Consider the following 26,826-nt stretch of genomic DNA (forward strand, 5'->3'; position numbering starts at 1 on the left):
GAGCTAGGCATACTGAAGGCAGCATTGCGAGTCTTCTCGTAATAGACGTCGCGGCAGTTGTAGTCATTTGGCCCACTCGTGGTTGAGCCTTGTGGGCGGAATCACACCCAACGAGGCAAAGTCGAAGCAAATGCTACATCGGGGGTAGCCCGCCAACACGCCATGCCAGTAGAACGCGCGTCTCATTGACTAGAAAGTGCTTAGTGGCTCGACCCAAGGGCATTTGTCTTCCATCATATAACCATCCTCGCCCATCCGCAGGCAGATTATGAATTTTGGTCTTTTTCACAGTTTTGCTGTTCCGAGGGTTTGCACTTGCCGTGGAAGGTGCACTTGCCGCCTGCTGATTTCGCCAAACATGCCCCAGGCATCAACGCCAAACATGAAGAAACACAAAACAACTCGCCAAAGAAGCGAGTGCTTTTCCAAGATTCCTCGTTCTCCAAAGTGCGACGGGATTCGAACTCGGTAACTCTCACCTGGCACATCAGACCTCTGACGGTGTGACAGAGTCGCATCGCGGCCAGTGACCATGGCTACACCGAGCCAGCTGAACCCAACTCCTTCGTCCACCATCGATCCCTTGGAACGTGTAACCTCTCAGCTTCCAGTTCCATCTCAGGGCTCGAATGAAATCCAGATGCGCTACAAGCTGGCCTCGACAACCTTCAAAACCCTGTGCACCATCGGCAAATCGCCGACCCGCTCCGACATCCTCAAGAAAGCATGTTTTGCAGCCGAGTTTCGCTCGTTCCCAATCAAACAATCCGAGAAGGCATTCCTCCGAGAAGTCAACGATCACTCCGCAATCCCCTACCCAATCACGGGGAACCTCAATCTTCCATGGCACAAGGCCTTCCTCGTCATCCAAGTCGATCTCTTACGAACTCAATGGCCCAATAAGCTCTCAGCAACTGCACGCAAGGAGCTCCATCAGGAACTTGGCCGTATGCACAAACTGCTGGACCGAGTTCTGAGGTGTCTAGTGGACATCTTAGGGGAAAGACAGGATGGAAAGGGTGTGAATACCGCCCTTGATGTCTTGAGAAGTGTCAAGGCTGGGGTTTGGGAGGACAGCGAGAAGCAGTTGCTACAAGTCGACGGAGTCGGCCTTGTCAAGATGAACCGCTTGGTCGAGGCTGGCGTCAAAAACATTCGACAATTGTCACGGTTGGAGTTTTACCACATTGAGCGGTTGTTAAGTCGCAACCCTCCATTTGGCCAGAAAATGCTGCACGAGCTTGCCGGATTCCCAATGCTGACTCTCAACTTTGAGATGCTTGGACAATACCGCTCACCACCACACCCTGGATCTTCTGCTGCCAATAAAGATGGGCTGCTGATGGCCGAAGCCGTGCCATCATTGCCTGTCCCGACTTGGATTGTTCGTGTGGTGCTGGGATTTGAAAACGAGCAAATTCCAAGCTGGAAGAAGCTCAGCCCCTGGGCAACTCTGGTGGTGGAGGGCCATGATGGAAGACTCGTGTGGTTCTGGAGGGGAAGCGTCAAGAGATTGGAGGGAGACAAAGAAATGGTCATCGGCTTGAGTGCAACCAAGGGTGAAGTGCTGAAGATTGTCTTTGCGTGTGAAGAAATCGTGGGAACAACCATACAGAAGTCTGTTCAAGTGTGAGTGGAGAAGTGCTTAAAATATCAGGTCAGATTCCAATCGGATGGTAGTTTGCCAATTCAACTGGCCTCAATGCTCTAATGTCACCCACCAGGTATCTATATCTGGTCGCCTACTTTAGTAACAGACAAAACAGGGCACGACGATCAGAACAAACAGCTCACGAGCAGGTTCTCGCTGGTGTACTAGCTGCGATCAACACACCCACCCAGGCACCAGGCCAATACCGATGCGACTCAATACAGCCGCGCCAAGCTCATTCGGCTGTAGCACGCCTCGCGAGGCAGATTTGGACCGTCGGTGCGGGGTTGATACCAATAAGATCGGACCAAACTGACCGCCCGAGGAGCCTTTGGTGATGAGGGTTATTCGACTGCCCAAGGAGCTCCGGATATCCCTGCGCATTGCCGAGGAGGGCGCTACCATTGCAGATCGCCCCATTGGGAGATTTTCCTGGGCATAGTTACCGCAGGCACACGGACGTTTTCTGCCCTATCTACGGGCCCCTGCGTCGCGATGCAAAACAACCAAAGTCTCACAGACCGATTCATCACATCAAATACGACCAGTACGAGTGGTTTCTGGCAGACGAATGGTGGACCGGCGGAGACATTGCTGCCGTCTTCTGATTCCCGTTGGATGGGCGGTCCGAAATTTGACTACCCCGGACCCTGCACTAAGAAGCCTAATCTTAACGTTGTTAAGGCCGTGGTTTCATTTTCAGCCCAGTTAACAATAAGCAACAAAATTCTTGCTATCACTAGCACTCCGACCGATGTGACAGCATCCCGGCATGCGATCGACCTGGGGTCCTTTCGCTTCAAACGTGGGCTCACTCTTGGCCGCGGCATTTCAGTCGTGAATCATCCAGCCGTGAGCCACGACATGTTGCAGAGACTTGAGGTACGTGGCTGTGCTGGTGTCTGGACGTGTGACCCATCGCGAAGCTTGCCTCACAAAGCTTGCCCCGAGGATCGGCTTTGGCCTTCCTTTCTTGTCGAAAGCGAGTCCCAAGCTCGAAAAAAGAGCTAGGGTTCTGAAGAGCTGAAAGCCCAAATCCCCACCCAACCAACCAGCAATGCCAGCCATCCTTGGGATGGGTTCAATGTCACCAATCCACGGACTCGTTAGAGTGCGGGCGGAGGTTAGGCCGTCTGACGACTAGGCTTGTGCTGGTGCCTTCCAGGATGCGACGGTTGGGCGGTCAACAATTTATCATCTCTGAAGACCGGACGATGCATTGGGAGGTTGTGGTAGGGAAGGTTTGTCGAAGAGCCATGAAAATCAATATGAGGCTTGTCAATGCAAGTGCGTCAACCTGGTAGGCAGCACAGCTTTCGGCCCCGTGAGGCGCGCTGTCGAGCTGTGGGCGTTGGCTAGATTGGCGCGGGTGCCGTACCCGCGCGTACCCGTGTGAGTCCATCACCAACCCACAAGGCCAGCCCCAACATCTCCAGCTTTCCCCCTTCAGATATTGGTGGCGCCATGTGATGCATGGAACCCCGGCTAGGCTGGTTGAGCTGGAGCCTACTCTCCCGGCTTGGTGGGGAGGGGAGCCACAAGGCATTATTATCCATGATGCAGGAGGCTGAACAATCACAGCCTAGGGCTCGTGTGTGTTGTTCGACCGTTGCCAGTTCCTTATAAAGAGAAATGAAGCCCTCCTCGGGATCTTGGGTACAACCATTCACCCCATCGTTGACCTCCCACACTGACTAGCTCAGTTCTTTCTTTCTCTGTCCTATCAGACATCATGCGGTCTTCAGCCTTTCTCTTCGCCCTTGCCGGCGTCGCTACGGCTACTACTCCCCTCAAATTCAACTCCCCCAAGACCGGCCGGAAGGGTCTTCTTCTCCCTGGTACTGGCTCCCAAGCTCTCAACCTTGGCTTGACTGGTAGCTGTGATGTTGGCAAGACTGAGTGCGGAGATGGTTGCATGCCATTGACTGGCGAGTGCTGTGGTGGCAACATTGGTTATTGCGACCTCGGTTATTACTGTGTCACCGAAGGCTGCTGCAAGGACGGCTCGATCTGCTCTGGCCCCGCCTCCGGTTGCTCTGACGGCAACGAAATCTGCGGCGACGGTTGTATGCCCGAGGGCTCTGTCTGCTGTGACACCGGCTACTGCGACGCCGGCGAGACGTGCGGGAGCGATGGCTACTGCTCTACCGGCAGCAGCGACTCGGGAGGCTCCTGTTATTCCTTCCAAGAGGAGTGTGGTGATGGCTGTATGCCTTCTGGCGCTGTTTGCTGTGACACTGGTTACTGCTTCGCCGGCGAGAAGTGCAATGGTGATGGCACTTGCAGCCTCGCTGGCTCCGGCAGCGGTGGTGACGATGATAGCTCTGGCTCCTGCTATTCCTTCCAAGAAGAGTGCGGAACTGGCTGCATGCCTTCTGGCAGCGTCTGCTGCGACAACGGCAAATACTGCTTGACCGGCCAGACTTGCGTGAGCGATGGCACCTGCACCTACGGCGACTCCTCCGGTGACTCCTCCGACTCCGACACCTTCACCTTTAGCCTGACGCAGACCTTCGCCACCACCAGCGCTTCCAGCGCCAGCGATTTCGCACCCGAGAGCACGAGCGAATCCTCTAGCGAATCCTCCAGCGAGCCCTCTATCAGTGACTTGTTTTCCGAGCCCTCGACGACCGACTCTTCCGCCCCTGCCGCGTCCACATCCGCGGGGCCCCAATCGGGCGACAACGGCGGCGGCGCTGGCGCTATCAGCGTTCCCATCGCCATGGTCGGCCTCCTGGCTGTCGTTCCTCTTCTGCTATAAGTGCATTGTGTGAATAAGGAAGCTACAATGTTGGATGTTTGAGGAGGATTTCCCATACAGACTGTTCAAACTATCATGAGTACATCTTCACGGTTTCAAATACGAGGACCGCTGATTTCTTGGACACGGCCAATGGGTGGAGGAACATAATTGCCCTGTTTGAGACGGGATGAAGTCTTTTCGGGCACGCCGATATCGAGGCCAGGAGTGCCTTATCGTTTTACATATACCTTTTTCTTCATATTCTCAAATAGACGACTATTGACATGACTGAACGGAAACTGCCCCTCTTCCAACGTCCGTATTGCCGTGCATAAATTACTCTCCTGTGATACGTGCGTCCCTTCTACATGATCCGGACGTGAAGTGAGGTCGGGTTTCAACTAACGCGAGGGGAGATGAACCTCCTAGCGCCTGCAGCGGGTGGCGGCCGCGCCCCTTTCTTGGTGCAGATGGAAGTGTCAGCCACGCATACCAACAGAAGACTAGCATGGAAGCGCCAAGTTTTAATGTTATTTGCGGGACATGCTTACATGGCTCCTAGCCGAATGAGAAACGCAGTTAGAATTGTAGGAGGGAACGCCACGATGAGAGCTCCGAGCCCGGTGCCACCTTGAATGTCGCCCTGCAGCTTTGACCATGACACTGTGGCCAGGAAGCTGGCGAGCATAGTAATCATGGCGAGAATGAATATTGACTCTCTGTTTGGGCCTTCAATGATGTGCACTACCCAACCGAGACACGTCTCATCACAGTCGATTACACGCTTGTCCAGGCGCTTTGGCAGGCGTGGCAGCCAGTCATGGCGGGCGGGACTGAGGTCGCCCTCACCGTATTCGAGGCAGTGAATAAATATCTCAAGCGGCATCGGAGGGAGTGGTTTCATCGGTCGGGGGAGGTACAGATAATTATTCATGTCGTCGGAGGGTATGGCGTTTGGCCTGTTGCAGACTGATACATAACCACCGCGAATATTCCAGAGAGTAAACTGGGAAATTCAATTAGTGCAGAGCGCCTTGAAAATCATCAAAGCTAATGACTTCTTACCTGTATGAATCCCACAGTGATTGGCCTGATAAGGAGTTTAAACCTCGACCGGAACCCACACTTCTTCAAATACTCCTTCTTCATTACTCTGAACGCTTCTTCGTCGCACGCTATCGTCTCGATACTGATATCCGCGAGGGTCTTGTAGATTCCACCTGTGTTGACACATAGAGCGAGGAACGCGGGTCGTACGGCCGGCCGTTGAACGTCCTTGACAGTTGTCCGGCGTCCCGTTTCATGAACTGCGGCTGGAGTGGACGAGCCTCTAAGGAAGTTCCGCCAGACTTGCTCCATACTCCTGAATTTACCGGCTCTATGCCGAGCATCTCATAGCAACGTTCTCGAACCCTTGGATCTGCAGAAGCATCATCCTTTGGAAATGGTTTGACGCGTTGAGGACATGTGGACCCATGGTTCTTGTGCCCTGTGTTGGCCCCCGGGTCCTCGGAATGCATATCTGGTATAGGAAGAAGGGAGCCTATCACATCAAGGTATTCGGAGTGCGAAGCCTCTATGCGAGCAAACAAGTCGGTGAGATTGCGTTGGGTGGTTTGTGGGTTACTGTTCTCTTCTGAATCCATCGTCTAGTCTGATGTTGTCTTGCCATAGAAGTGGATACAGTAAGTGCTAAGTAACTTGTATATACGTTTAGGAACGTCTTCAGAGGCTCCTCGGGAAGGATACTCTCAAAGGCACACTATCAAGGCGACGGGCAGCTATCAAGCATTGTGCCAAGTAGCCTAGAGTGAATCCTTTAGGCACTTATTGTGGGGGGGGGGGTTTACAAAGCATTTAATTTTCTCAGTCCGTGATATCAAGGTGAGTTGCAATGCACAGATAGTTCCATTATATCGACATTACTCAGCTAACATGGAAACTTTAGGATTTGTCCAACTCGTTGGAGAGCGTTTCATAACATGATTTTGTCTTTCTTTTAATTTTTTACTTGTTTGAGTTAAGAGGTTGTTTCGTGACAGATTAGGCGGCGTTGACGAGCATCTTGTTTTTGTTTGTTCCCGTTCGGCTTCGAAATCGACCATATAATACACATTTCGCTTCCATGGTTCTCTTCCCCATTGCTCTAAGAGTCTGACAAGATCCCGAGGGATCTACTAAAAGTACACCCGCTAAACGCCGTTTTTGTGGTAGAGTGTGTTTGTGTGCGTGAAATATGTGTGGGTAAACTGAGTGAGTGGGTGGATGAGGGTGCCTATCTCCTCCTCTTCAGGGTGTGAACGCTCTGGCATTCGGTTCGGCCGAATGGCATATCTAGTTCTTGGCAGCAGTCTGGTCGAAGACATCGAGGACTGTCTCCTTCACATCAGTCGGCGATGCGGCGGCCTCCTCGGGAGTAGAATGGTTCGTGGAGGACTCGGCAGCAAGAGACTTGGCCATTGTGCGGGCTTGGGCCTCGCCGACCTTGCCATAGACGCTGAGACCAGTTGCAATCATGCCGCTGATATCGCCAACGTTTCCAGGAACAACAATAGCGGTGCTCTCGCGAGCGAGCTTGCCGAACGCATCAACGTACTTCTCGGCAACGCTTAGGCTGATAGCGGCCTGGGCACTGGCCTCGCCCTTGAGGATACTGCGAGAAACGTCGTCGATACCCTTGGCAGTAGCGGCAGCCTTGAGCCGGATGGCCTCTGCCTCTCCGTCGGCCGCGTTGATACGCTCAGCACGCATGGCCTCGGAGGCGAGGATGACACTCTGCTTCTTACCCTCGGCGATGTTGATGGCGCTCTGGCGCTGACCCTCGGACTCGAGAATCTCGGCTCGCTTGGAGCGCTCGGCGGTGACCTGGCGGTGCATGGCCTCGACAACGGGTCCGGGTGCGTGGATATCACGGATTTCGTAACGCAGGCATGTGACGCCCCAGGCCTCGGCAGCATCGTTGATGGCAGCCGTGATGTTGGTGTTGAGAGCGGCGCGCTCCTTGAGCACGTGGTCGAGGGTCAGTTGGCCGATCTCGGATCGCATGGTCGTCTGAGCAAGCTGGGAGATGGCGTACTCGGCATCTTCAACACCGTAGCTGTAGACAAACACAGAGTGCGTTAGCAATGGGCAATTATAATCGACAGCCGTTCAGCAATGGCGCCATTGGCACGCACTGCCTAGACTCGGAACTCACCTCGCCTTGTACGCATCGAAGACACGGGTAAAGAGAACACCGTCGAGCTCGAGGGTGACGTTGTCGGCAGTGATGGCGCTCTGGCTGGGAATCTCAATGGCCGACTCCTTGAGGCTCTTGACGTAGGCGATGCGGTCGATGAAGGGCACGAGGATGGCCAGGCCGGGCTCGAGGATGCGGTTGAACTTGCCCATGCGCTCGACGATCCACGCCGTCTGCTGGGGGACGAAGCGCACGACGGTGTTGGCGGGCAGCCGGGGCTTGGAGAAGTACGAGGTGACGACGGGGGGGCCGAAGCCGGCGGGGAGGAGGGCGCGGGCCGAGGTGGACAGGGTCCGGCGGGCGGCGACGGCAGAGACGGCGGAGGCGGCGGTCGCGAGGAGGAGACGCGACCGGGGCACGCGGAGGGCGGCCCTCGTGAGGGAGGTGGCCATGGCTGCTGGCTGCGTGGGTGGACGGCGAGGCGGAGAGTCGCAGCAAAAGTGAGGGTCAGGATGCCAGATGCCAGATGACGTCTCCGGGCTGGAGGGAAAAACTACTCGTCGGAGCTTCGCTTGCAGGAGGAAAGCTGGGGGAGAGCTTCCGGGGCAAGGTTTACCCGTAGGCACATTTCCGCTGACGCGAGTGGCCAATGCAGCAATGCAGCTGGGCCGCGGTGTGGCGGGCTAGCCTTATGTGGCTCGTGCTCCAGGGAGGTCTCGCGTGAGTGAGGCGGGTGTGGCTGTGCTCAGGTCGCCTGGTATCAGTCCCCCTCCCAAACCAATCTGCCCCGCGTTGTCTTTGAATATCGCCAAACCGCCATCCCACCTCCCGCCATTCGGCCATCCATCCTCTCCCTGACACCACAACCCGCCATCCAACGTTTCTTTTGTCACCCTCAGCCACCCGCCCAGGCCCGCCTCTCCCGCCCCGTTTACAACAAGCGAGACAACCTCAAGACCTCTCCGGCAAGAACGGGTCCGACATAACAGTCATGGCCAAGGTCCCGCGCAACTTCCGCCTGTTGGAGGAGCTCGAGAAGGGCGAGAAGGGTCTCGGCGCCGAGGCTTGCAGCTACGGTCTCAAGGATCCCGATGATCTTTTCATGACCAACTGGAACGGCACCATCTTGGGCCCACCCCATGTAAGCATACCCGTTACCCGCGCCTTCAACCAACCCGCAGCCCAACTATAACCGTCATGGTCACTTGGGCCAGACTGGACAATGCCGAGTTGAATTAAATCCCCCCAAACCACCACCGCAGCCCTTAAAAGCCCCTCTTCCCAAAATTGTGTTCAAATGGGATTAACAGCCCCAACCCATCACGCCCAAGCCTCACCGCATATACGTTCAAACGCTAACCACAGCCATTCGCGCCCTCCTCGAACACAGTCCGTATACGAGAACCGCATCTACAGCGTTGAAATCACTTGCGGCCCCGAATACCCCGACCGCCCCCCGGAGGTCAGGTTCACTACAAAGGTCATCCTGCCCTGTGTCGACGACCGAGGCCTCGTGCTCAGCAGCATCCTCCCCTGTCTGAGCGAGTGGAAGCGCAACAATACTATCGAGACTATCCTGATCGAATTGCGAAGGTATGTTTCAAAGAGGAAATGAGCTGGAAAAGTGGTCGGCTGTTGGCTGGAATAGGCTAACGTGGTGCGAATCGTCGAATACAGATACATGGCTGCTCCCCAGCATAAGAAGATCCCTCAGCCTCCTGAGGGAGAGGAGTATTAAGCCCAGTGCTTCAGAATTGGACGATCGGTCGCTGTGCAACCAACATGGCGAATTCATCTCCCGAGGGGAACATCACAAATGAAGATCATCACAAGTGAACAAGATTAACGAACCAACCACCTTCCATTTCATCACCCCTCTCTCGGGGCCGAGACCGTTCTGCGACTATTTCGCGTGAATTACAATATGATACACATTCGACTTTCTAGCCAAATTCAGCTTTAGCTGACATTATGAGTTTGCCTCCCCTGTTCGTCACATTCATCAAGTTCGCGATTCCACCCTGTAACTCTTTCGTCTTTCCCATCTCTTTCTCCATGCAGTTTCTAGACGACGAATGCCCCCCAGATAAATCATCTCGAGAATTCGTCAAGGAAAAAGAACGCCGCCCCATCCACCGGGTATTTCCATGGCAGGGGGAAGCCTTGCTTTCAAGCTCCCCATACCCGCAGCGGTGTTGAATAAACAACCACCGTCTCATATGTAACCGAGAAACCCCTCAAGGAATCCAAAATAGTTGTTCATGTCGACAAAGGAAAAGTGTATGTGTGTATGTGTGATCATCGCGTGATCAAGGTATCCAAAAATGCTCCAGTCTAAGAGCCATATCAAAGGCTGACATAAGAAACGAATGTTAAAAACGCCCGTTGTTTTCGATCCATATTAGGTCCCGTATTCGATCATTTACTCTTCATAACCCCATCGTGCGGGGCCGACGGCGCTGAGACGTGCCGTCTTCTTGTTCACCGTTCCCCGACGCGGCATAGACACGGGGCAGGGCGAGATAGGGCTGTCGGGGCGGGGCACGTCGAGCTCGCCGCTGCGGTCGGGAGATAGGTCCGGTACTCGCTGTCGGGTCACAGCCTCGGAGCGACGCTTGGTGGGTGCATCTCGTCTGGAGCGGCCGCTAGAGTGGCTGGACTGCGATTGATACAGGATGACATCGGAGACGACATCGGCAGAGTCCTCAGACTCCTCGGCCTCAAACTCCATAAAGTCACTCAGGTCGGGGCTCGGTTCAGCCTCTTCAATGGGGCCGTTCTCGCCTCGAATAGGGTGGTCGAGGTAGAGGAGAATGCGTTCGTGGTGATCGGAGCGGGACAACTCCTTCTGAGCCTTGAGGACCGCCTTCTTGGACGAGGGGAGGGCAGGGCCGGCCCGGGGGAGGTTGTCCGCAGCACGCATAGGCTGGAGATGTGTCTGAGCCAGGCCAGCGCGAAGGTCAATGACGGTGGTGCCATTCGCCGCGACGGTGGTCTTGTCCTTGCACATCGGGGGGGCAGGGAAGTCGAGGTCAAATGTCGACTCGGTAATGGTGGCCTCTGAAGGCTTAGAGTAATGGCCCTTGGGGATGCGCCTCTCGGTGCCGCGGGCGCTGTCCTCAAGCTCGGAAAGGATGCTCTCGCGCATGACCTGTCGCTTGTGGCGGAGCGCAGCCAGGAGCATCTCCTCTTGGCGGGTGACGGCCATGATTCGGTTGTGGCTGCCTTGGCCGCTGTGGCTGTCTGCAGAGGAGTGCGCGGAGCTGATATAGAAATCAACGGAGCTAGGGCTCAGGGGTGGTGTTGGTTGATCCGCCGCGTGGGCAGCGGAATCTCGGGGAAGGAGAGCTCGCGGAGGAGATGTCTCAACATAGGCCTTGGGCTCAAGTATCCTTTCGTCCTCTCGGTTCTTCTCTTGCTCCTGTTCGGATTCATAGTCCGCCTCGTCCTCATCAGGGCCCTTGGCAGGTTGCATAGTAATGGCCCGGGCTTGTTGCAGTCCGAAACCGGTCTTGCTCTGCCAGGTCATCATCGTGTTGACGGACGATGAGTTGGAGATGCTTGACAGTTGCGAGGGAGAGCGGGGGGCGGTGCCCTCCTGGATGGTGTTGGAAGAGCTTCCGGAGAGAGAGCTTGATCGCGCGGAAACGACGGGGGGCTTGATGTGGTTGCCGCTCGGGATAGTGAGGAAGTTGCTCGAGGTCGCAGTACTTCGCTTGCTCGCCTTGCTGTACGTGCTTGCTTTGCTATATGTACTCGCCTTGCTGTACCGACTGTTGTTGTTGTCGGCGCTTGCGCTTGTTCGGGATGTCGTTGGGCGGGGATCAAAAGCGGAACCGCCATCCGAGGTTGGGTAGTCAGGAACCGATGAGGGACCATCCAGATACATGTCATCCTCTGAGTCGGAAGACAGCGACAAGACGCTCTTTTCCAGTAGATCCGACTCCTGGAAGCTATGATCAGTGCGCTTCGACGCCTTGGAGGTGCGCGTGTGACGGCTAGATACGCTAGCAGCGTAATCAATTGGGGAAGACGGGTCGGTTTTGCCGATGCTAGAGGTTTGAGTTTGAGGTGACTGAGGTGTTTGTGGGAGAATGCGTTTCGCATATTGTGAAACGACCTGCTCGTCGTGGTATGGTGTGTGAAGGTTGTGGGCGGATTTGCTGCCAGACAGACGGTGGATTTTGGCGGGTTGCGGCTCTGGCTGCTTCTTGGTCTCCTTGATCTCCTTGTTCTCCTTGTTCTCGCCCTCTGAGGGCCTCAATTGCTGGTTCATGATTTGGTGGAATGACATTTGCTCGTAGTGCTCATATAAGTTCGGCAAGCCTTCGAGGTGGTTGTTGGCTCGGTGGTTAGTTTCGGTAGTAGCTGGCCGAACAGGCTCTGACCGCAGGCTCTCCTTGGTCGGTCGCTTGTGCAGTTTTCCGCGGAAAGGTGGCGATGCGAGAGCCGAGACCAAGGACGGCGACTTGACGAACTGTTCGGAATCAAGCATAGGACCCTCCCAGGGTGTCGGCTCGTGCTTCTTGGACTTTCGCGAGATGAGATGCGACAGATCGAGCTTGGCGGGCTTCTTCTTGGACTTTGCATTCGACTGGGTGTGTCCCATGTCCAGTATTTTGTGCGCCTTGGACGGCGGGCCCTTGGCCATGGCCGAATTGGACGTCTGTTGGGAAATGGACAGCGGCTGCTTGGACTTGTCGTACCACGATACCAGAGTAGACGAGGATTGTCTCTTCCGCAGGACGCTGACCATGTCGGAAGCGATGTCGTCGTACTCGTCGTAGTCCTCATCTTCGGGGAGCGCATTGCCTCGGAGGTGGCGAGGAACGACGTCTGACTCGTCTCCCCATTCCCTGTCCGGTTTTACGAATCTGGGCGACGCCATGATAGACGACGCGTGACTGACGGCGGTTGACCGCTCAGTGGCAGCAAGACTGACCTTGGAGCCGGAAAAGTCGCCGTCGAAGTTCATGGCACTGGATCCGAGGATCTTTTGGGCCTTGGTTATAGCCGGGCCCGTAACAGTCACCTGGGGCGGCTGCTTCTTGCGGTTAAAGGAGAATTTGCCCATGATGGCGGTTGTGCCGGAGCCTCTTTCTAGTTCCTTTGGCTGCGCGTCTGCGTTGGTCTTCCAAAACCAGGCTCTTCAAATCCCCCTTGGGATGCTACTGTCAGCGAAAAGGCGAGGGCGCGGCGGGGAACGACATGTGCGAGACGCGGTGATGCGGGCGGAAACGGTTGCTGCTGCTGGAGGTGGTTCCTGTTTCCTGTTCCGAACGGTCCACCGGTTGCCCCTCTTCGTCGGAAGAACAAGGTGCTGAGGAACACGGGCGTGGGGTTCTTGGAGGAAACGGACGGTGGTGCGTCTGAAGCGGTGGGTTGGAGGTCGAGCAAGTTCGAAAATGTCGGCGTCCCAAGATATACAAATGGCGAGTCTACGGGCGTGCCATGACGTGTGGGTGATGGGTGGTGATGGGTGTGGTCGTGTTTAGGCTGTTGGAAGAAGGGCCCGGGTGCTTGGTTGAATGTCTCGGCCTGGCGGTTCTAAACCTTTGGTGCTTTGTCTGGTTTGTCAACAACGTTCGGCGATGGCCAGTGCCACGAGGGAGGAAAAGGCAAAAAAACCAAACCAGGGCCGGAGGAGGAGGAGGCTGGAGGACGGGCAGAGGCAGTTTAAGGGAAAACGGGATACGGGATGGAGGCTTCGCGGGCCCAGCCAAGAGGCGGCCGGCCAGGCCCCCCAGGCGTGAAATGCACTATGCAGTCGGTAGTACAGCGCACTTGGTGGGCGGGCTCCGGGGCGCGCGGGCGTGGGCGTGGGCGTGGGCGTGGGCGTGGGCGTGTGCTTGGGGCCGGTCGTAGGTACGAAGTTAGAGGGAGGAGCCCTGTGCTTGCGGGCTTGCAGGTGGGCTCTTCCCCGTCGAGAGCGTGTTCCGGCGGGCGGGCGTGGGTTTGTGCTCCGCTATCCACACCTGTCTAAAGGTACCGTGCTACGTATTTACTACGTACAGCGCCCTCAGTCTAATGACCCCTAGTCGCAATCTGCCAATCCTGCCGAGCGATCAGGCTAGCATTGAGCTATCCACCTGCACGCGAGAGGGAGCAAATGAGATCTAGCCGAACCCCCCGTTGGCAGCGGCCTGGGGATCGACTGAGGAGGGAGGCGAGCCCGCGGGATGTGACTTTGAGCTGTCGTGCTGTCTTGCTACGTGATGAGCAATGCGGGACGAGTTGTGCGGGACGAGTTATTACGCGGGACGAGTTGAGCCGCCGTCTGAGCGTCTGCGGATGCCGACTTCTCCTGTCTTCCGTGCAGTAGTCCCCAGCATGGGTTTCGTGGGTGGGAAAGTTCAGTTCCGTCGCTAACACCCTCCCGGGATGCGGCCGGTGGCGGCAAGAAATTCAAAAAAAAAAAGATGTCCCGGTCCTTTTTTACTTGGTCCAAAAGTCAATTTGTCTCTGGCTATCACGGGCCCCGGGTGTGTTTGAGCCAGAGCTGGTACATAGATGAAGCGGAGGATCCAAGGAGCACGCCGCCCAGCCCGACATGGCAAGCCTGGCGCATTCGCCGGCGCGTGGTCCAAGAGCGCGTCCGCCATCGTCCCAAGACGAAGGGGTTAACTTAATACGTGCTGTAGCACATGGTGACAAGAAAGAGAGTCATGGCCCCCTCGTGTGAGTCGCAGGGGTCCGCATCGTACTACGCAGTGACATGACCGTCCATCATCGCCCGCATCGGTCCTCCGCTGGCTCTCGCGGTCTCGCGGGCTGACTGACTGCTCCGCGCAAGTGAGGCGACGGGTGTGGTTAATTTACCTGCCTCGGATTCAGCACCGACCATATGGAGTAGCACTGTGACGGTGAGGACGAAGTCCTGTGGCAGCCCTCACTAACTCATACGCTATCGTGTTGGCGCGGCGGATGGAGTTGGACGCTTTTCTGTACCTTGCAGCAGAAGATTCGATGACAATTCCATCAGCTGTGCGTGAACCGCACACTGACATCTCGGTAGCCCTCCGCATTGGGTCTAACATGGCTCGGCGGTGGTGCCTTGTGCATCAGGTGAACGAGATCCCTCCCCTGTCGTCGTGGCCATCGTCAGTTCTGCGGCATCTCTTACACGCTGTCTCCCCTCGTCCTTCCAAGCTCCTCCGGTGAGCAGCATCAGGGGTGATCACACGCGCAGCAGAGGAGCAGCTGGTGGTGGTGGTGTCGGTGGTTGAGCCGGGGTCCCGGTGGAGACTTTTTGGCCGACGGGGGGCAAATCCCATTATCCCAGTGCGGGTCTGGCTTCTTCCCCAAAGATCCCCCCTTGCATTGGGACGCCAAAAGCGCCTCGTGCTGGTGATAATAGTCGATCATTAGTACGTACCCCCCTTGCAGGGTGCTAGAGACTGCTGAAGAAGCCGCTGAGGAACCGCTAAGAACAAAGAGATGCATCCGCGGGAAGGTCTGTGTGCACCTACGTAAGGCGCCAGGTCCCTGACAATCGCCGCCCCGTCTGAGTGGGCATTCGCAGCTTGGGGGCTTCTCTAGCGGTACCGTGTGCCGGGTCTGGACTGGGAATCCTTTCGATCCTGAGTTTGGGGGGCCAGTTTGGGGGGGGGGGGAGTTCGGCCGGCAAGACTGGAAAGGAAGCAATGTAAATCCCCCAGAACGCCCAGAGACTCAAAACCCACCAACGACAGCGATGCAGGGATCACGGGTGGACATGTCGTTGCTTCTGTTCGAGATCTCTACATCGGCGGCGACGATCCTCCTACTGCCTCAGCTGGCCAACCCCCCGGATGGTCGCCTGGCGTCAGGGGGCGAGAGGGGTTGAATTTGCTTCTGGCAAAGACTTGGCTTCGCGGCATGGCAGCGCCCAACATGAATCTTCCCGCCTCAGCTCCCAGCCCAGCGGACAAGCCTCGTTGAAGGACGCCACAGCGAAAGCCAGCTGGCAGGCTAGTCCCGAGAAAGCCAAGCGGAGCGTGGTTCTGGGATGGGACCAGCACGACCAGCATTACCAGCATTTGTGTCCGTTTAGCTCGGAGGAGGGCCATCAAATCTCGCTGGCCGGGGCCCTGCGACCCCTGGCCGCGACCTGAGGCGTGCGGTACGGTGGCTGGAGGACCTTGCGCGGTGGTGTAGGCCCTGGACGCGGCCGCAGACGAGGGGCGACACAACCCTGGACGACTTGGAAGCGGTCGTGGAAGCTGGAAGCTCTCCAGGCGGCCCAGTTGTGACCTGCTGGGGAATGGGACCTGGACACTGCGTGGGCGGACACCTGGTCGTTCGATCCATGTCGCCATAGCCTGGATGCCGTGATGATGCTATGCAGATGAGGTCCTGGCCTGGCTGCTCTCGGCTAGGCGGACTCTCGGGCCCTCGTGGTGGAGGGGCGGCCGTTCGTAGAGCGCCGCCTCCGGTGAGGTTCCCAAGGCCCAGGAGCTTGGGGAAGCTCGATGGTCATTAGCACGATGCTACGACACCACAGCGTGGCAGACGCCCAATGAGCCGGCGCCGTGGTTGAGGTTGGAGTGATCTCCCCATGGATACCCCGTCCAATCCCGTCGCGGTGGCACTCCCACGCAGCAGACCAACGAACGCCGGAGCCGCAACATCCTCATTACACAGCACATATCCAAAGGTCCGTCTGGACTACACAGCAGGCGGCGGCGGGTCGGGTTCTCGCGGCCCTCCCCGCCGCCTCTGTTTCTCGCGGGTTGCAGATTGACAAACAGACGGAATTGAAACAAGACAATGGGGCCGAGGGGGTTGCGCACGAGCACGACGCCACGACTTCAGCTGGACGGTTCGCGCATTCTGCACGCGCCAACCCACATTTCGGCGTCCTGCGGCCTTCTTTCCCGGTTTCCACGGCTTCTATATGGAGCTTGAAGAAGGTTGGTCTGAGACTCTGTACTGACGGTGAGCCGTGCGTCCTGCACGCGGCACGGCACGTCCTTGTCTCCCTCTCCTCAGCCTCACGTAGCAGCCGACTAAACGCCGACGCGGAGGATCGGTTTTTCTGAGACAACGGCGGAGGAGATGATTTGGACGACACCAGTCTAAGGGAATGGGAGGGCAGGTTGCTTGTGTCTAGTCACGAACCGTCGGCCAATCTATCCGAGAGAGTCCGATTCATCTTCAACCAGCGCTACCATACACGCGCTGCCGGGTCCCAGCGTTTGTCCGTCTTCCCCGGATTTATTTCTGTCGGGATTGATTGATATAGACCGACTACGCAGGTATGTGAAGAAATTTCGGGCCGTGTTTGCGATACCTTGCTTCATATTCGATGCCACATATCCCCAGCCGCATTCCTCTCGTCTTCACTCGTCACCATGAGCTGCTGGGTCATGACTCTCCCCGACTCAGGTACGTGTAGCCGATCCTCTCCTATCTGGCACGTTGGCATTGAAAGAGGTTGATAACCATTGATTCGGGTTGACTTACTCCGGATAGCTCTACGCCATTTTCTACCCCTGGCCAACTACAGACTGCCCTGGTCCAAAGCCACGAGGCCAGACTGACTACTGTGTTAGACAACACCAGTGCCAGCGGGTGTCTTGGGCCGGACCAGGCGTAACAAGCACCAAGCCCCATTGCGGCGGATCACTGTCTTCTGTAATCACCATCTAGAGCTCAGTAGTCCCATCGTCCAACTACGTACGGAGTAGCAACAGGCTAAAACATCATCACAATCAATGGCTACCCACTTCATCAATGGCGCCAACCTGTCCGTCGGTCTGCCAGCTGCGTGGAGGCGCTGTACTACTGTCCAGTCCCGGCCCCAGCGCATGACTCGCTTGGTGGACGACCCCCTGGCGGCGCACCTCGCGGACGTGCTCCGGAAATTTTACAGCGGTGACGGCGGTCCACGACCCATTACGAGCCTCATCTCAAGGCAGAGCTCGTGAGATTGGATTGCCTGTCGGAGTGACGGACATGACTCTTCTCCAGAGGACCCGTCCGCAACGGTATTTTTCTTGATGCTCCCTGCCGCAGCTCGTTCCCCGGGCTTTCCAATATTTGCCCGGGGTCTCGGACAGGGGATGGGAGCCCTGGCTGGGCGGACAACCCAGTCTTGCCATGCTCTTGCTGGGCTGCCATGGCAAGCCACGGGTGCAAAGGGGTTACAACGTGCCTCTTCACCGACCTGTCGCCCAGATCCCCACGTTGAACATGGCTGTCCTTTTTTCCGTTGCTTCGCCTTACCAGCTTAGACTTGGACAGGCCCTCCCCGAAGAACCTGGGCTAATAAGTAACGTAGTATAATAAAATGTTAATGCGCACCCATGCCATTGGGATTATTGACAGCAGCCCAGGCCCAGGCCTAGCTAGACCTGCTTCTAGTTCTGTAGATGCCAATAGTTCACGAGCTTGTGCCTGGTGCCTGGATCGGCGATGTTACGTGTAAGCGAACAATGGACAAGTTAACGCAGCATGGGAAATGATAAATGACTCGGCAGCTGGCTGAGCTGTCATCGTCGCTCGTACGATCGACAGTTCTACAAGGGAAAAGGGCCCAGCCATGTAATATGTAGTGACATCTCCCACCTGTTCAATTAATCTCCTCGTGCGTGCGCAGAAAGCCGCCCCGTATCCAACTGGAATGTTACCCCCCATCCGGACCCTCCCAACGAGCCAAAACTCGCGCCAGCACGTCATTCTTGCAAGGCACGTCAATGCCGTCCGAGCGGCTGCCGGTGGTTTTCTGACAGTAAAGGAAATAAAAAGCAAATATGACAACGTAGACGCAGCACCAGGCCCGCAGCTGCGCACATCCAGCCAGACGCAACTGCACGGTCGTCTGAATCCGGCAATTGAATTGAATGGGGCCAAGACACAGCACACTAATAAAGAGTCAAAGTCCGAGGTGATGCAATTTGTAAATTGTCGGTCGCATGTGAAATCCGACCATGTGATATTCCGCGATTGTCAACTCCCGAGACATTGATAATATTTTCAATACTGGGACAATACTCTGTAGGGGGTTCACCCCCAATGTTTCTGTGACTCAATCCCCCTTCAGCCTTGAATTCCCCCCTTGATGCCCATTGACCAAAGAAATTCTGACATGTCACAGCCCAGCCCATCCTCATCTGTATGTATTTGCCGTGAATGCAACATCGTCAATGCGCGCATGCAACAAGCTCCCCAAGTTCCCATTTCATCTCCCCCACCCTATCCTGCATGAAGACCCCCTCATCCATCCATCCCACTGGTGCTCAACAAACAGAAAAAGAAAAACCCATCGCCAACAATCCCCGTTTCGGTCTGCCCTGGCACCGGGAGAACCCATGCTCCGGAGGCTGTTGTTGTACAAAAGCAACTCCCGAGAACTTCTTGCGCGCGTTTTTGCTGACGTGGTGCCATTTCTTTCTACTTTTTTCTTCCTTTTCCTGCCCGTCCGGCGTGCTCCGTCCCTCGACACAAACAATGTTTCCTTGATTTTGTTCCTATGGGCGGACTTCACCGCCAGCTTGTTACCATTCGCTCTCTACCCAAGAGCTGAGTAATCTCAAAATTTTATCCATTTCCGTTCGGTCAATGCTGCAACCCACATTCCGTGCAACCCCTGCTGCGTCCCCCCCGAACGACTTCGTCGATGTTTGCGGCCAACGCTCGCTGAGATCGGAGTGACCGATGCGTACGGGCATCCCGATCCCAACCCGTCGGTCCTCCCGGCAATCCTCGGGGGTACGAAATCATCCCTTGTCTTCAGATGCCTTGCTGCACGCAATATCGAGCCCGCTCGAAGCCATGACGTTGCAGCGGGAAGAAGCCCCGGCTTTTCTCACCGATCGGGCAACGTGGTTCCGTTGTGTCGCCAATTGATCTCCCGGCTTATTGTATTGGTTGTCTTAACATGGTCGCTATGGCCGGGATCAAATACTGACCTCAGGACTCATATCGTTTATCGAGCCGACTCCGGTACCGACTTCTCATCGCGAGGTAAGGCTGAATCGCCAACCCTATTCGCCGATCTTACTAAGTGATGCCGGTTATAGATGCATCATCGTGTTCCACTGTGTGGAATCTACCATGTTACTTTGATTTATCTAATAATATTGGCAGAACTATTTGGCTATCCTAGATTTACTCAACATCATCGGATCAGTCACGGCTCGGGAGTTGTTATAAGCAATAGACGCAGGCATAGCAGCACATCCAGTACCGAAAGATACACTAGCTTAACATTAAGGTTGTTCTGCACTTGTCTTTGCTTCAATGCATCAATCCAACCCCTCTGTCTTCAACCTAGCTACTGATGGGCAATGACTTTGTTGTTTGTGGCAAGTTGACAGAACCAGACTGTCTTAAGCAAGGTCATTGTCCACAGGCAGCAAGGCTATTGCATATGGTCGACAAGGCTGGAGACAGAGCATTAAATTGAAAGCTCGAGGCAAAGGTGAGTGTGCAACAACTTTATTGTCAAGCTACTGTATCTTCTGGTACTGGGTGTAGTACTAAGTGTATGCTTCTATGGTTTACAACAACTCCCAAACCTTGACTGATCTGATAATATTGAGTAAAGCTTAAATACAAATTACGTAAAACATCACCGGGGCGTGTGTATAACTATGACATGAACGTTCGGCTCTCTTTGACTTTGATGTCCAATCACTAGTTTTGTGCCGACTTGTCTCACAGAGAACAGCAAAAGAAACAAAGGGTACAGTGAACTCGTACCGTTCGTAGACTCCAAATGTAGGTGGCTATCACCAAGTGTGTACAAGGTTGACGCTCCTCGCAGTAGCAGCAGCGAGTCGCGAGGTCGGTATGGTCCAGCTGCGTGACTTGAAAATTTCCTTTTTACAAGACCTCCCAGGTAAGAAATCACAAACATTTTATTGCATTGAAGTCACAAAGTGAATTGCATGGATGTTTTGAACTTATTGAACAGAGTTTGATATCATATTTACTAGCCGCAACTATTCAGAACAGGTTACTGATCTGACAGGGCATACTATATTTCTTTCCGAGGACTTCTAAATTACCACATCTTCTCCCAGCAGCGTCTCGCAAAAGACATTTGCGCGAGCTCCCGCTGCCAGTTCTCCTCGATGCCACCCTCTTCCCAGTGCCTGCACTCCTCGTCAACCTCCTTCTTGCCGCTGACCAGATCGGCGGTAGCGGGGTCGGCCATCTTGGTCTTCTTGAAGATCTTCCAGAAGATGAACAGGAAGGCAGTGTAGGGCAGGCAGAAGTAAGCGGTGATGAAGCTCTGCACGGTGAAGGGCTGGATGGAGTCGAAGCCGACAAAGATGAGCGCAGTGCAACCCAGGAAGAGACCAAGGTAGGCGGCATAGGGGTTGAAAGGGGCGGTGTAGTGGAGCGACTCAGTGTTGAGACCCTGAGCGATGCGGGCGCGGTACCACCCAAGGAAGACGAGTAGCATCATGGTGTAGGTGGCAATGAGGCCGGTAGTGGTGAGATCGACGAACCAGTAGAAGACGGTGACGGAGTTGTTGGAGGAGACGAGGAAGGTGATGCAGGTGATCAAGCTGACGCAGCCGACAGCGTAGATGGGAACACCGGCCTTGTTACACTTCTGGAAGATGGCAGGGGCTTGGCCATCGCGGGCAAGACCGTAGAGGGTTCGAGAGGCGGAGTAGAGGTAGGCGTTTCCACAAGAGAGACCGGAAGTGAGAATGAGGAAGTTGATCAAGTCAGGGAGACCAGAGATGCCGAGGTTCTCAATACCAATGACCCAGGGAGAGGCAGCAGCACCAGCGGAGCCGTCGCTCAGGGCACCGAGGAGGCGGTTGTCGTCAGAGCTGCAGATGATGCCGACAGCCAGGACACCGAAGACGTAGAATCCGATGAGGCGATAGAAGATGAGCTTGGCGACGCGGGGGATGGTTCGGCGAGGGTTCTGGATCTCACCAGAGGCGAGGGAGATCATGTCCGGACCAGCAATGGTGAAACCAGCATAGAGGACGACCTTCCACCAACCGCACAAGCGACCAACATCACCGGTTCCGTGGTATTCGCGCATGGCTCTGCCGTCACCCCAGTATCGGAATCCGTAGGCATCCTTCTTGGGGTTGCCACCACACATGGTGATGAGAGTGATGAAGAGGAGACCGAATAGGAGCAGGACCTTGAGCGAGGCCATGATGAACTCGGATTCGCCGTACCACCTAAAGAGAGAATTGGTCAGAAACGAAGCTCCCCAGATAAGAAAATATTAAGGAGGGTATTGACTTACTTGACAGCGACGACATTGAGGAGAACGCAGATAACCATGGCCATGGCAATCCAAGCTGCCGGATTGATATCCGGAACCCAGAATTGCATCAGAGTTGCGACAGCGCTGTATTCGACACAAACAAGCATTACACCAGCATAGAAGTATGTCCAACCCATGGAGAAACCAAGAGCGGGGTCGATGAAACGGGAAGCGAGCTCGAAGATGGAACCACGGATAGGCAGGTAGGAGCACATCTCGGCGACACACAAGTTGCAAGGCCAGACGAAGAAGACACCCCAGATGAGGTAACCGAGGACGACAGAGAGGGGACCGGCTTTGGAGAGGACACCACCGATACCGACGAAGAGACCAGTACCGATGGAGCCACCGATGGCCATCAGCTGGACGTGACGAGGCGACAGGCCACGCTTAGTCTGGCCGTACTTGGCCTCGACAGTGCTGTTGTCAATGAGGATGCCGGGCGCGGTGTCCTCGGCGGTAGGAACATCGCCGCCCTTGTGTTCGGGGTCAGATGGGACACCCATGGTTGCGGAGAGAGAATGAGGGAGACAAGAGTTGTTCAATCTCGACAACTGCAATTGGATTCTCCTTAAAGAAGGAAGTCTAAAGAGACTGTGGAGATGGTAACAAGGGAGCAAGGTGAGAATGCAACACCGGCTTGGTCATGACATCGTGATGAGAGGTGGGAGGACGAGCCTTCTTAAACAAAGCTGTAAGTCGGAGCTGACAGCTCGAGGGTAGGATCCAAGAGCAAGGGCCAGGACCCAGAAACGCAGGCCCTCATGACAACCGGGCCGGTCTTCTAGAAGATCAACCTGGCCATGACGCGCCAACAGGAACCACTCATTGGGACCGCCTTCAAGCTGGGGGAGAGCTGGGAACACCGCCGGGGATGGGAAGTCCCCACTGCGGCAGCGAGACTCGACACGGTGTGGTGCCATGATAAGCCATGCGTACATGGTATGCATAATCGCACTGGGGGACAGCACACAGCGTACGGCGTACGGAGACAGCGGGCGGGCCTTGGGCGGTGATGGCCTCGCGTGGAGGGGACACCGCGTTTCTGCCCGTAGTCGTGGGATCTTCCCCAGGGAGACCCGGGCCGGTCCTGAGAAGGCAGAAGTAGACCGGGGCAGCTCACAAGTACTCTCGATGTGGGGGAATGCGAGACATGACTCGGCTGGTCGGGTAGTGGGCTGGCGAGAGGCAGGAAAGGAAAGGGATTTTGCCAAGAAAGATGGCAATGTGCAGCATCGGTAGCTTTCAAGCTAAGGTTTAGGAAAAGCACGAGCAGGAGCAAGACGAGCAAGAGTAAGAACAGGGTTGCCAGGGGCGAACAGGACGAGTGCGTGTGGGTTCTCCCACGGGCCCGGGGATGCGGTTGGTGGGTTGGTTAGTTGGAGGGATGGAGGGTGGTGGTCTAAGGCAGTTTGGAGATGCTAGGACGTCGGCGAAAGAAGCTAAATGCTAACCTTAGGTGTTAGCTCTGCCGGGGAGACGCGGCATCCACTGCCCTGCGTGCCTTCCGTTTTCCTGCCAGAGCCCCAAGCGAGCGCTGCTGCAGCCTTCGTGGTTGTTGGTCGACTTCGGGCATGGCGGGATCGAGCATGGCTTGCGCCCATCTTCCCAAGTCGCAGTTGCGCAGAGAACGAACGGCGCAGCAAAAAGGAAAAAAACACCAGCCTGCTGTCGATCTTACCCCGGCATGCTATGCGACTCTGTGCCCTGTCTTCCTAGTCTCGACAATCCCGGAGACCGCCACATGACCCCTCGTCCGCTCGCCTCGACAGCTGACGCTCTCCTCCTCCTTCAGGTCCAGATGCTCCGTTCTGCGGTGATCGCCTGGAGCTGAGAGGCTGCCAAGACACACCAGCGAGCGCCCAAACAGAGGCCGGTTCTAGGTTGACGAATGTGGGTTCGCCGTCCCCGAGTAATGGCCTGTAGTCAACCCTACAGATAAGTCGCCGATATCAATACTGCGATCCCACCTCACCCGCTGTTGGTGGGGACTCGAGTCTTCCGTCTCCACCGGCCGCCGGCCAACTTCATACTCGTTCATCTTGGTACTGGAGGACACCCTGACTATCCAGACGTCCTGACTGGATCCCAAGACTGGCCCCAATAAATCATCGACGGGGACTTTACCTTAATGTCAGTGATGGGGGCCACCTTCGGCCAATTCGTCACTGATAGGCAGTTCTTTTTCGCCTGGGGGCCACTCAAGCAATGACGAACCCACCGCGGCAAGATACAGATCAGATCACAGGCAAACGAACGGTATGGGTTGCGGCCGGGTTTGCGCGACAGGATTTCCAGCAGCCAAGAAAACATAGCGCAAGGGTATGCCCGGTGGGAAACCCGTTCGCGGCGCACATTTGGGCTCCGAGCCGCGCACCGAACCGCATCTGCGACGACGCAACCGCAGTCGCAACCGCAACCGCACCACAAATCATGTCAGCCCCATGTCTTCCGTGTCTCCGAGGAACGAGCTGCGCATTGTCATTCGTGTTGGGTTGGGTTGGATGGCGCTGGACACGGGACAGCAGCAAGCGTGTGGACGACGACAGGTGGGGGGGATATTTCCGCTCTCAAAGCCAATGGAAGATGGCGACGATGTAGATGGCGGGTTCAGGCTGAGGAATTGACAAGGCCGAGATCTCGTTCGTACGTAACCCCAATGTCGAACTCCATACCGCCTTCTTCGAACCCGCGAACCATCTGCTCGAGCGCGCTCTGAGGATCTCGCGGTGCATTTTGCGGTGCGCCTTTACGGTGGGGGGGACATCGGGGCTCGACCGTTTCTGTTCTTGGCCTGTCGCTTACGCCGAAAGTTGGGCCACGAGGAGGGGCCCGCTGTGGGGAAGAGGAAGAAATAGAGACGGGCAAGCCAGCCAATGTATTCCTCCCGCAGGAACACACGCAACGGTACGTCCAGCCGCAAAAAGCAAACAGGCTGGGAGAAATGCGGGGAAATTGGCGCTGGTGGCCTCTAATTTGGAGTAACGACGGGGACTAGGGGCCCAATCTGCTCCGTTTCCGGACTGCAGCCGATGCACCGCGTGGTTTTGGCTTGTCCCAAGGTGCGCATCGTCCATGTAGTCATGGCCATTACGAATGTCCTCGGCTTGTGGCCAGGGGACAGGGGTTGTTGGGTGCCAAACTCCCCTGTGGACAGCCTGGGACAGGGGCTTACCACTGATTACCTATCTCGAATGCCCCGTTGCTGCACAGGCCCTCCCTTGCGCCGCTGGCGATGGGCGCGCGCTGCCCTCCTCCAGCATCCTTATCTCGCCGTCCCTCTCGCTATCTACAGCCTCCCCCAACCCCGATACCGCGAGTTGGAGAAAGGGTACACGCCCGCACACCAGCGCCAAACGCAAGCGGCAGGTACCCCCTACCCCTCACGAACCGTCGGGGGAACACTGCAACCCCAACTTTGGCTGCCGTGGCATCGCGCTCTTCACCTAGCCTTCACCTCAACCTTCACCTTGGCGAATCACGACGCTCCCAAATCTAGATCTCAGCTTTTTGCTTCCCCCGTCCCAGATCTCTCCGCTTTCTGTTCGGGCCCCAAGTTCTCCAGAGTCTCCAGCTTTCGCGTCCCGAGTCGAGCTGGAGCTCGCGGGGCCCCAGGAATTGCTCGCCCATTGAAGGCACCGCCAGTCGCGCCAAAACGTAATAGATACTACACTTGTCACCAGACGTACCATCCAGAGACCACAAAAGTGTGACGAGAGCGGAGGGGGGGCGGAGGCGACGACGAAAACAATGGGCCCGAGGCAAGCCGGGGTAGGCCATGGCCATCTTCCGGTTCGTGTTTTCGTCTTTGCTCAGGGAATGGTCCCCGTTGTTTTTTCGCGGCCTCTCTGTGTCTCTCATTTAGTGCCAGCTTGGATCGAGCGAGGCGGCGGCGCTTCTTTCTCGCTGAAAATCTTCTCAACTGACCTGACCTGGGCTGACCGGGAACGGGAGGGGAGCCGTGTCTCGTGCAGTAGCGGGAGCGAGACTGCCGCCGGCCGGCATTGCCATTACGGCTGCTGCGTCTGCCGATTCAGCTTGGCAGAACAACAAGCCTCAAGCCTCAAGCCTCCCAAGACAATGTGGAGCGCCTTCGCATGTACGGAAGTTGGAATATGGGCTTCTAGAAACCCCCGACAGGCCCTGGAATGGGCGGCCAACCCTTGCGGGCTTTGCAGGGCCCTGGTCTGCAGTGGCCATCCCAGCCAGGGTGTGTGGAGAAGCGCCGTTAGCCACTTGGTTGCAAAACGATATCGCAGCCGCTCTAATGTCGACGACCGTGACTAGTCTCACCTATTGCGACCAAGGACTCCCGCTGCCACAGCGTTGACGCGCCATTATGCGTAAATCTCGGTACTCGCGCGGCCCTGTCAGTGTCTATGGGCGCCAGACCGGGCCGGTCCCCCCCAGATGCCAACATGTACCATGGCATATTGTCTATGTTCCTTCCTCTCTGGCTGGCCGAATGTCTTGGCAGGGCGCGACCGAGAAGTGAGATTGCGCTTTTCTGTGGGCCGACCAAGGACAATTGGCCGTCAAAACATCGACGCCGCGGTATATTGCCCTTTCGGGGCGTGCCATGCGGCGAGTGGCATGCGATGGGTGGCATGGGGAGATGCATCACGCATGGGTTCGTGCTACGTATGCCGCGGGCGGTAATCGACTGATGTCTTGATGGCATCGCTTCGATCTCGACGCCCAACTTCGGTATGGGCTTCAGCGTGTCAACGAGTTTAGCTTGGCATCTGCACGTCCGTTTGCATTGCTTCGTCTTTGCCCTCATGTTGCTTAAACACTATCATCAAACTCCAAGCTAAATGCCGCCCCTTTGATATCGTCTTGTGCCGGGCATGGAAATAAACCCTCTCATCAGACAGTCAGTCTCGGTCTTGAGAGCAAAAAAGGCCAAAAATAAAGACTAAAAGAAAAACCCGCTCGCCACATAATGATGGACGTGTTCATGTTAGCCCCCCACCCTTCCCGAACCCTTCCCCTTTTTTCAGTTCCGATTTCCGACGATGCCACGC

The 26,826-nt window shown here is 56.1% G+C and overlaps 10 protein-coding genes across 10 annotated transcripts; 4 read left to right on the forward strand and 6 right to left on the reverse strand.

The window, feature by feature from the left end:
* Nucleotides 1–361: 361 nt before the first annotated feature.
* On the forward strand, nt 362–2,236 carry BGZ61DRAFT_200749 (Sec63 Brl domain-containing protein). Its single transcript, XM_046237913.1, has 2 exons — nt 362–1,629; nt 1,767–2,236. The coding sequence occupies exons 1-2, from the start codon at nt 533–535 to the stop codon at nt 1,987–1,989; spliced, it is 1,320 nt and encodes a 439-aa protein (XP_046106999.1). The 5' UTR covers nt 362–532; the 3' UTR covers nt 1,990–2,236.
* Nucleotides 2,237–3,290: 1,054 nt separating this feature from the next.
* Nucleotides 3,291–4,693, forward strand: BGZ61DRAFT_200757 (uncharacterized protein). Its single transcript, XM_046237914.1, has one exon. The coding sequence runs from the start codon at nt 3,384–3,386 to the stop codon at nt 4,410–4,412; it is 1,029 nt and encodes a 342-aa protein (XP_046107000.1). The 5' UTR covers nt 3,291–3,383; the 3' UTR covers nt 4,413–4,693.
* A 248-nt stretch (nt 4,694–4,941) lies between these two features.
* On the reverse strand, nt 4,942–5,753 carry BGZ61DRAFT_347571 (uncharacterized protein; the record flags this gene model as incomplete). Its single annotated transcript, XM_046239990.1, has 2 exons — nt 4,942–5,400; nt 5,460–5,753. The coding sequence occupies 2 exons, from the start codon at nt 5,751–5,753 to the stop codon at nt 4,942–4,944; spliced, it is 753 nt and encodes a 250-aa protein (XP_046107001.1).
* A 975-nt stretch (nt 5,754–6,728) lies between these two features.
* On the reverse strand, nt 6,729–8,024 carry BGZ61DRAFT_492527 (uncharacterized protein; the record flags this gene model as incomplete). The annotated part of the gene is made up of 2 exons (XM_046250556.1): nt 6,729–7,491; nt 7,591–8,024. The coding sequence occupies 2 exons, from the start codon at nt 8,022–8,024 to the stop codon at nt 6,729–6,731; spliced, it is 1,197 nt and encodes a 398-aa protein (XP_046107002.1).
* Nucleotides 8,025–8,371: 347 nt separating this feature from the next.
* On the forward strand, nt 8,372–9,429 carry BGZ61DRAFT_448106 (ubiquitin-conjugating enzyme). Its single transcript, XM_046245433.1, has 3 exons — nt 8,372–8,713; nt 8,963–9,165; nt 9,250–9,429. The coding sequence occupies exons 1-3, from the start codon at nt 8,564–8,566 to the stop codon at nt 9,308–9,310; spliced, it is 414 nt and encodes a 137-aa protein (XP_046107003.1). The 5' UTR covers nt 8,372–8,563; the 3' UTR covers nt 9,311–9,429.
* A 565-nt stretch (nt 9,430–9,994) lies between these two features.
* BGZ61DRAFT_348326 (uncharacterized protein) lies at nt 9,995–12,646 on the reverse strand (the record flags this gene model as incomplete). Its single annotated transcript, XM_046240051.1, has 1 exon — nt 9,995–12,646. One exon carries the CDS (start codon nt 12,644–12,646, stop codon nt 9,995–9,997), a length of 2,652 nt encoding a protein of 883 aa, XP_046107004.1.
* Nucleotides 12,647–15,237: 2,591 nt separating this feature from the next.
* Nucleotides 15,238–15,632, reverse strand: BGZ61DRAFT_448112 (uncharacterized protein). Its single transcript, XM_046245434.1, has one exon. It carries the CDS (start codon nt 15,618–15,620, stop codon nt 15,312–15,314), a length of 309 nt encoding a protein of 102 aa, XP_046107005.1. The 5' UTR covers nt 15,621–15,632; the 3' UTR covers nt 15,238–15,311.
* Nucleotides 15,633–20,560: 4,928 nt separating this feature from the next.
* On the reverse strand, nt 20,561–22,305 carry BGZ61DRAFT_347463 (amino acid permease/ SLC12A domain-containing protein; the record flags this gene model as incomplete). The annotated part of the gene is made up of 2 exons (XM_046239978.1): nt 20,561–21,710; nt 21,779–22,305. 2 exons carry the CDS (start codon nt 22,303–22,305, stop codon nt 20,561–20,563), a joined length of 1,677 nt encoding a protein of 558 aa, XP_046107006.1.
* Nucleotides 22,306–24,799: 2,494 nt separating this feature from the next.
* BGZ61DRAFT_200869 (uncharacterized protein) lies at nt 24,800–25,788 on the forward strand. Its single transcript, XM_046237915.1, has one exon. It carries the CDS (start codon nt 24,832–24,834, stop codon nt 25,510–25,512), a length of 681 nt encoding a protein of 226 aa, XP_046107007.1. The 5' UTR covers nt 24,800–24,831; the 3' UTR covers nt 25,513–25,788.
* Nucleotides 25,789–26,778, reverse strand: BGZ61DRAFT_200870 (uncharacterized protein). Its single transcript, XM_046237916.1, has one exon. The coding sequence runs from the start codon at nt 26,580–26,582 to the stop codon at nt 26,064–26,066; it is 519 nt and encodes a 172-aa protein (XP_046107008.1). The 5' UTR covers nt 26,583–26,778; the 3' UTR covers nt 25,789–26,063.
* Between the last annotated feature and the right edge of the window lie 48 nt (nt 26,779–26,826).

This window comes from Ilyonectria robusta, assembly GCF_021365365.1.
Source record: "Ilyonectria robusta strain PMI_751 chromosome Unknown BGZ61scaffold_6, whole genome shotgun sequence".
NCBI lineage: Eukaryota > Fungi > Ascomycota > Sordariomycetes > Hypocreales > Nectriaceae > Ilyonectria > Ilyonectria robusta.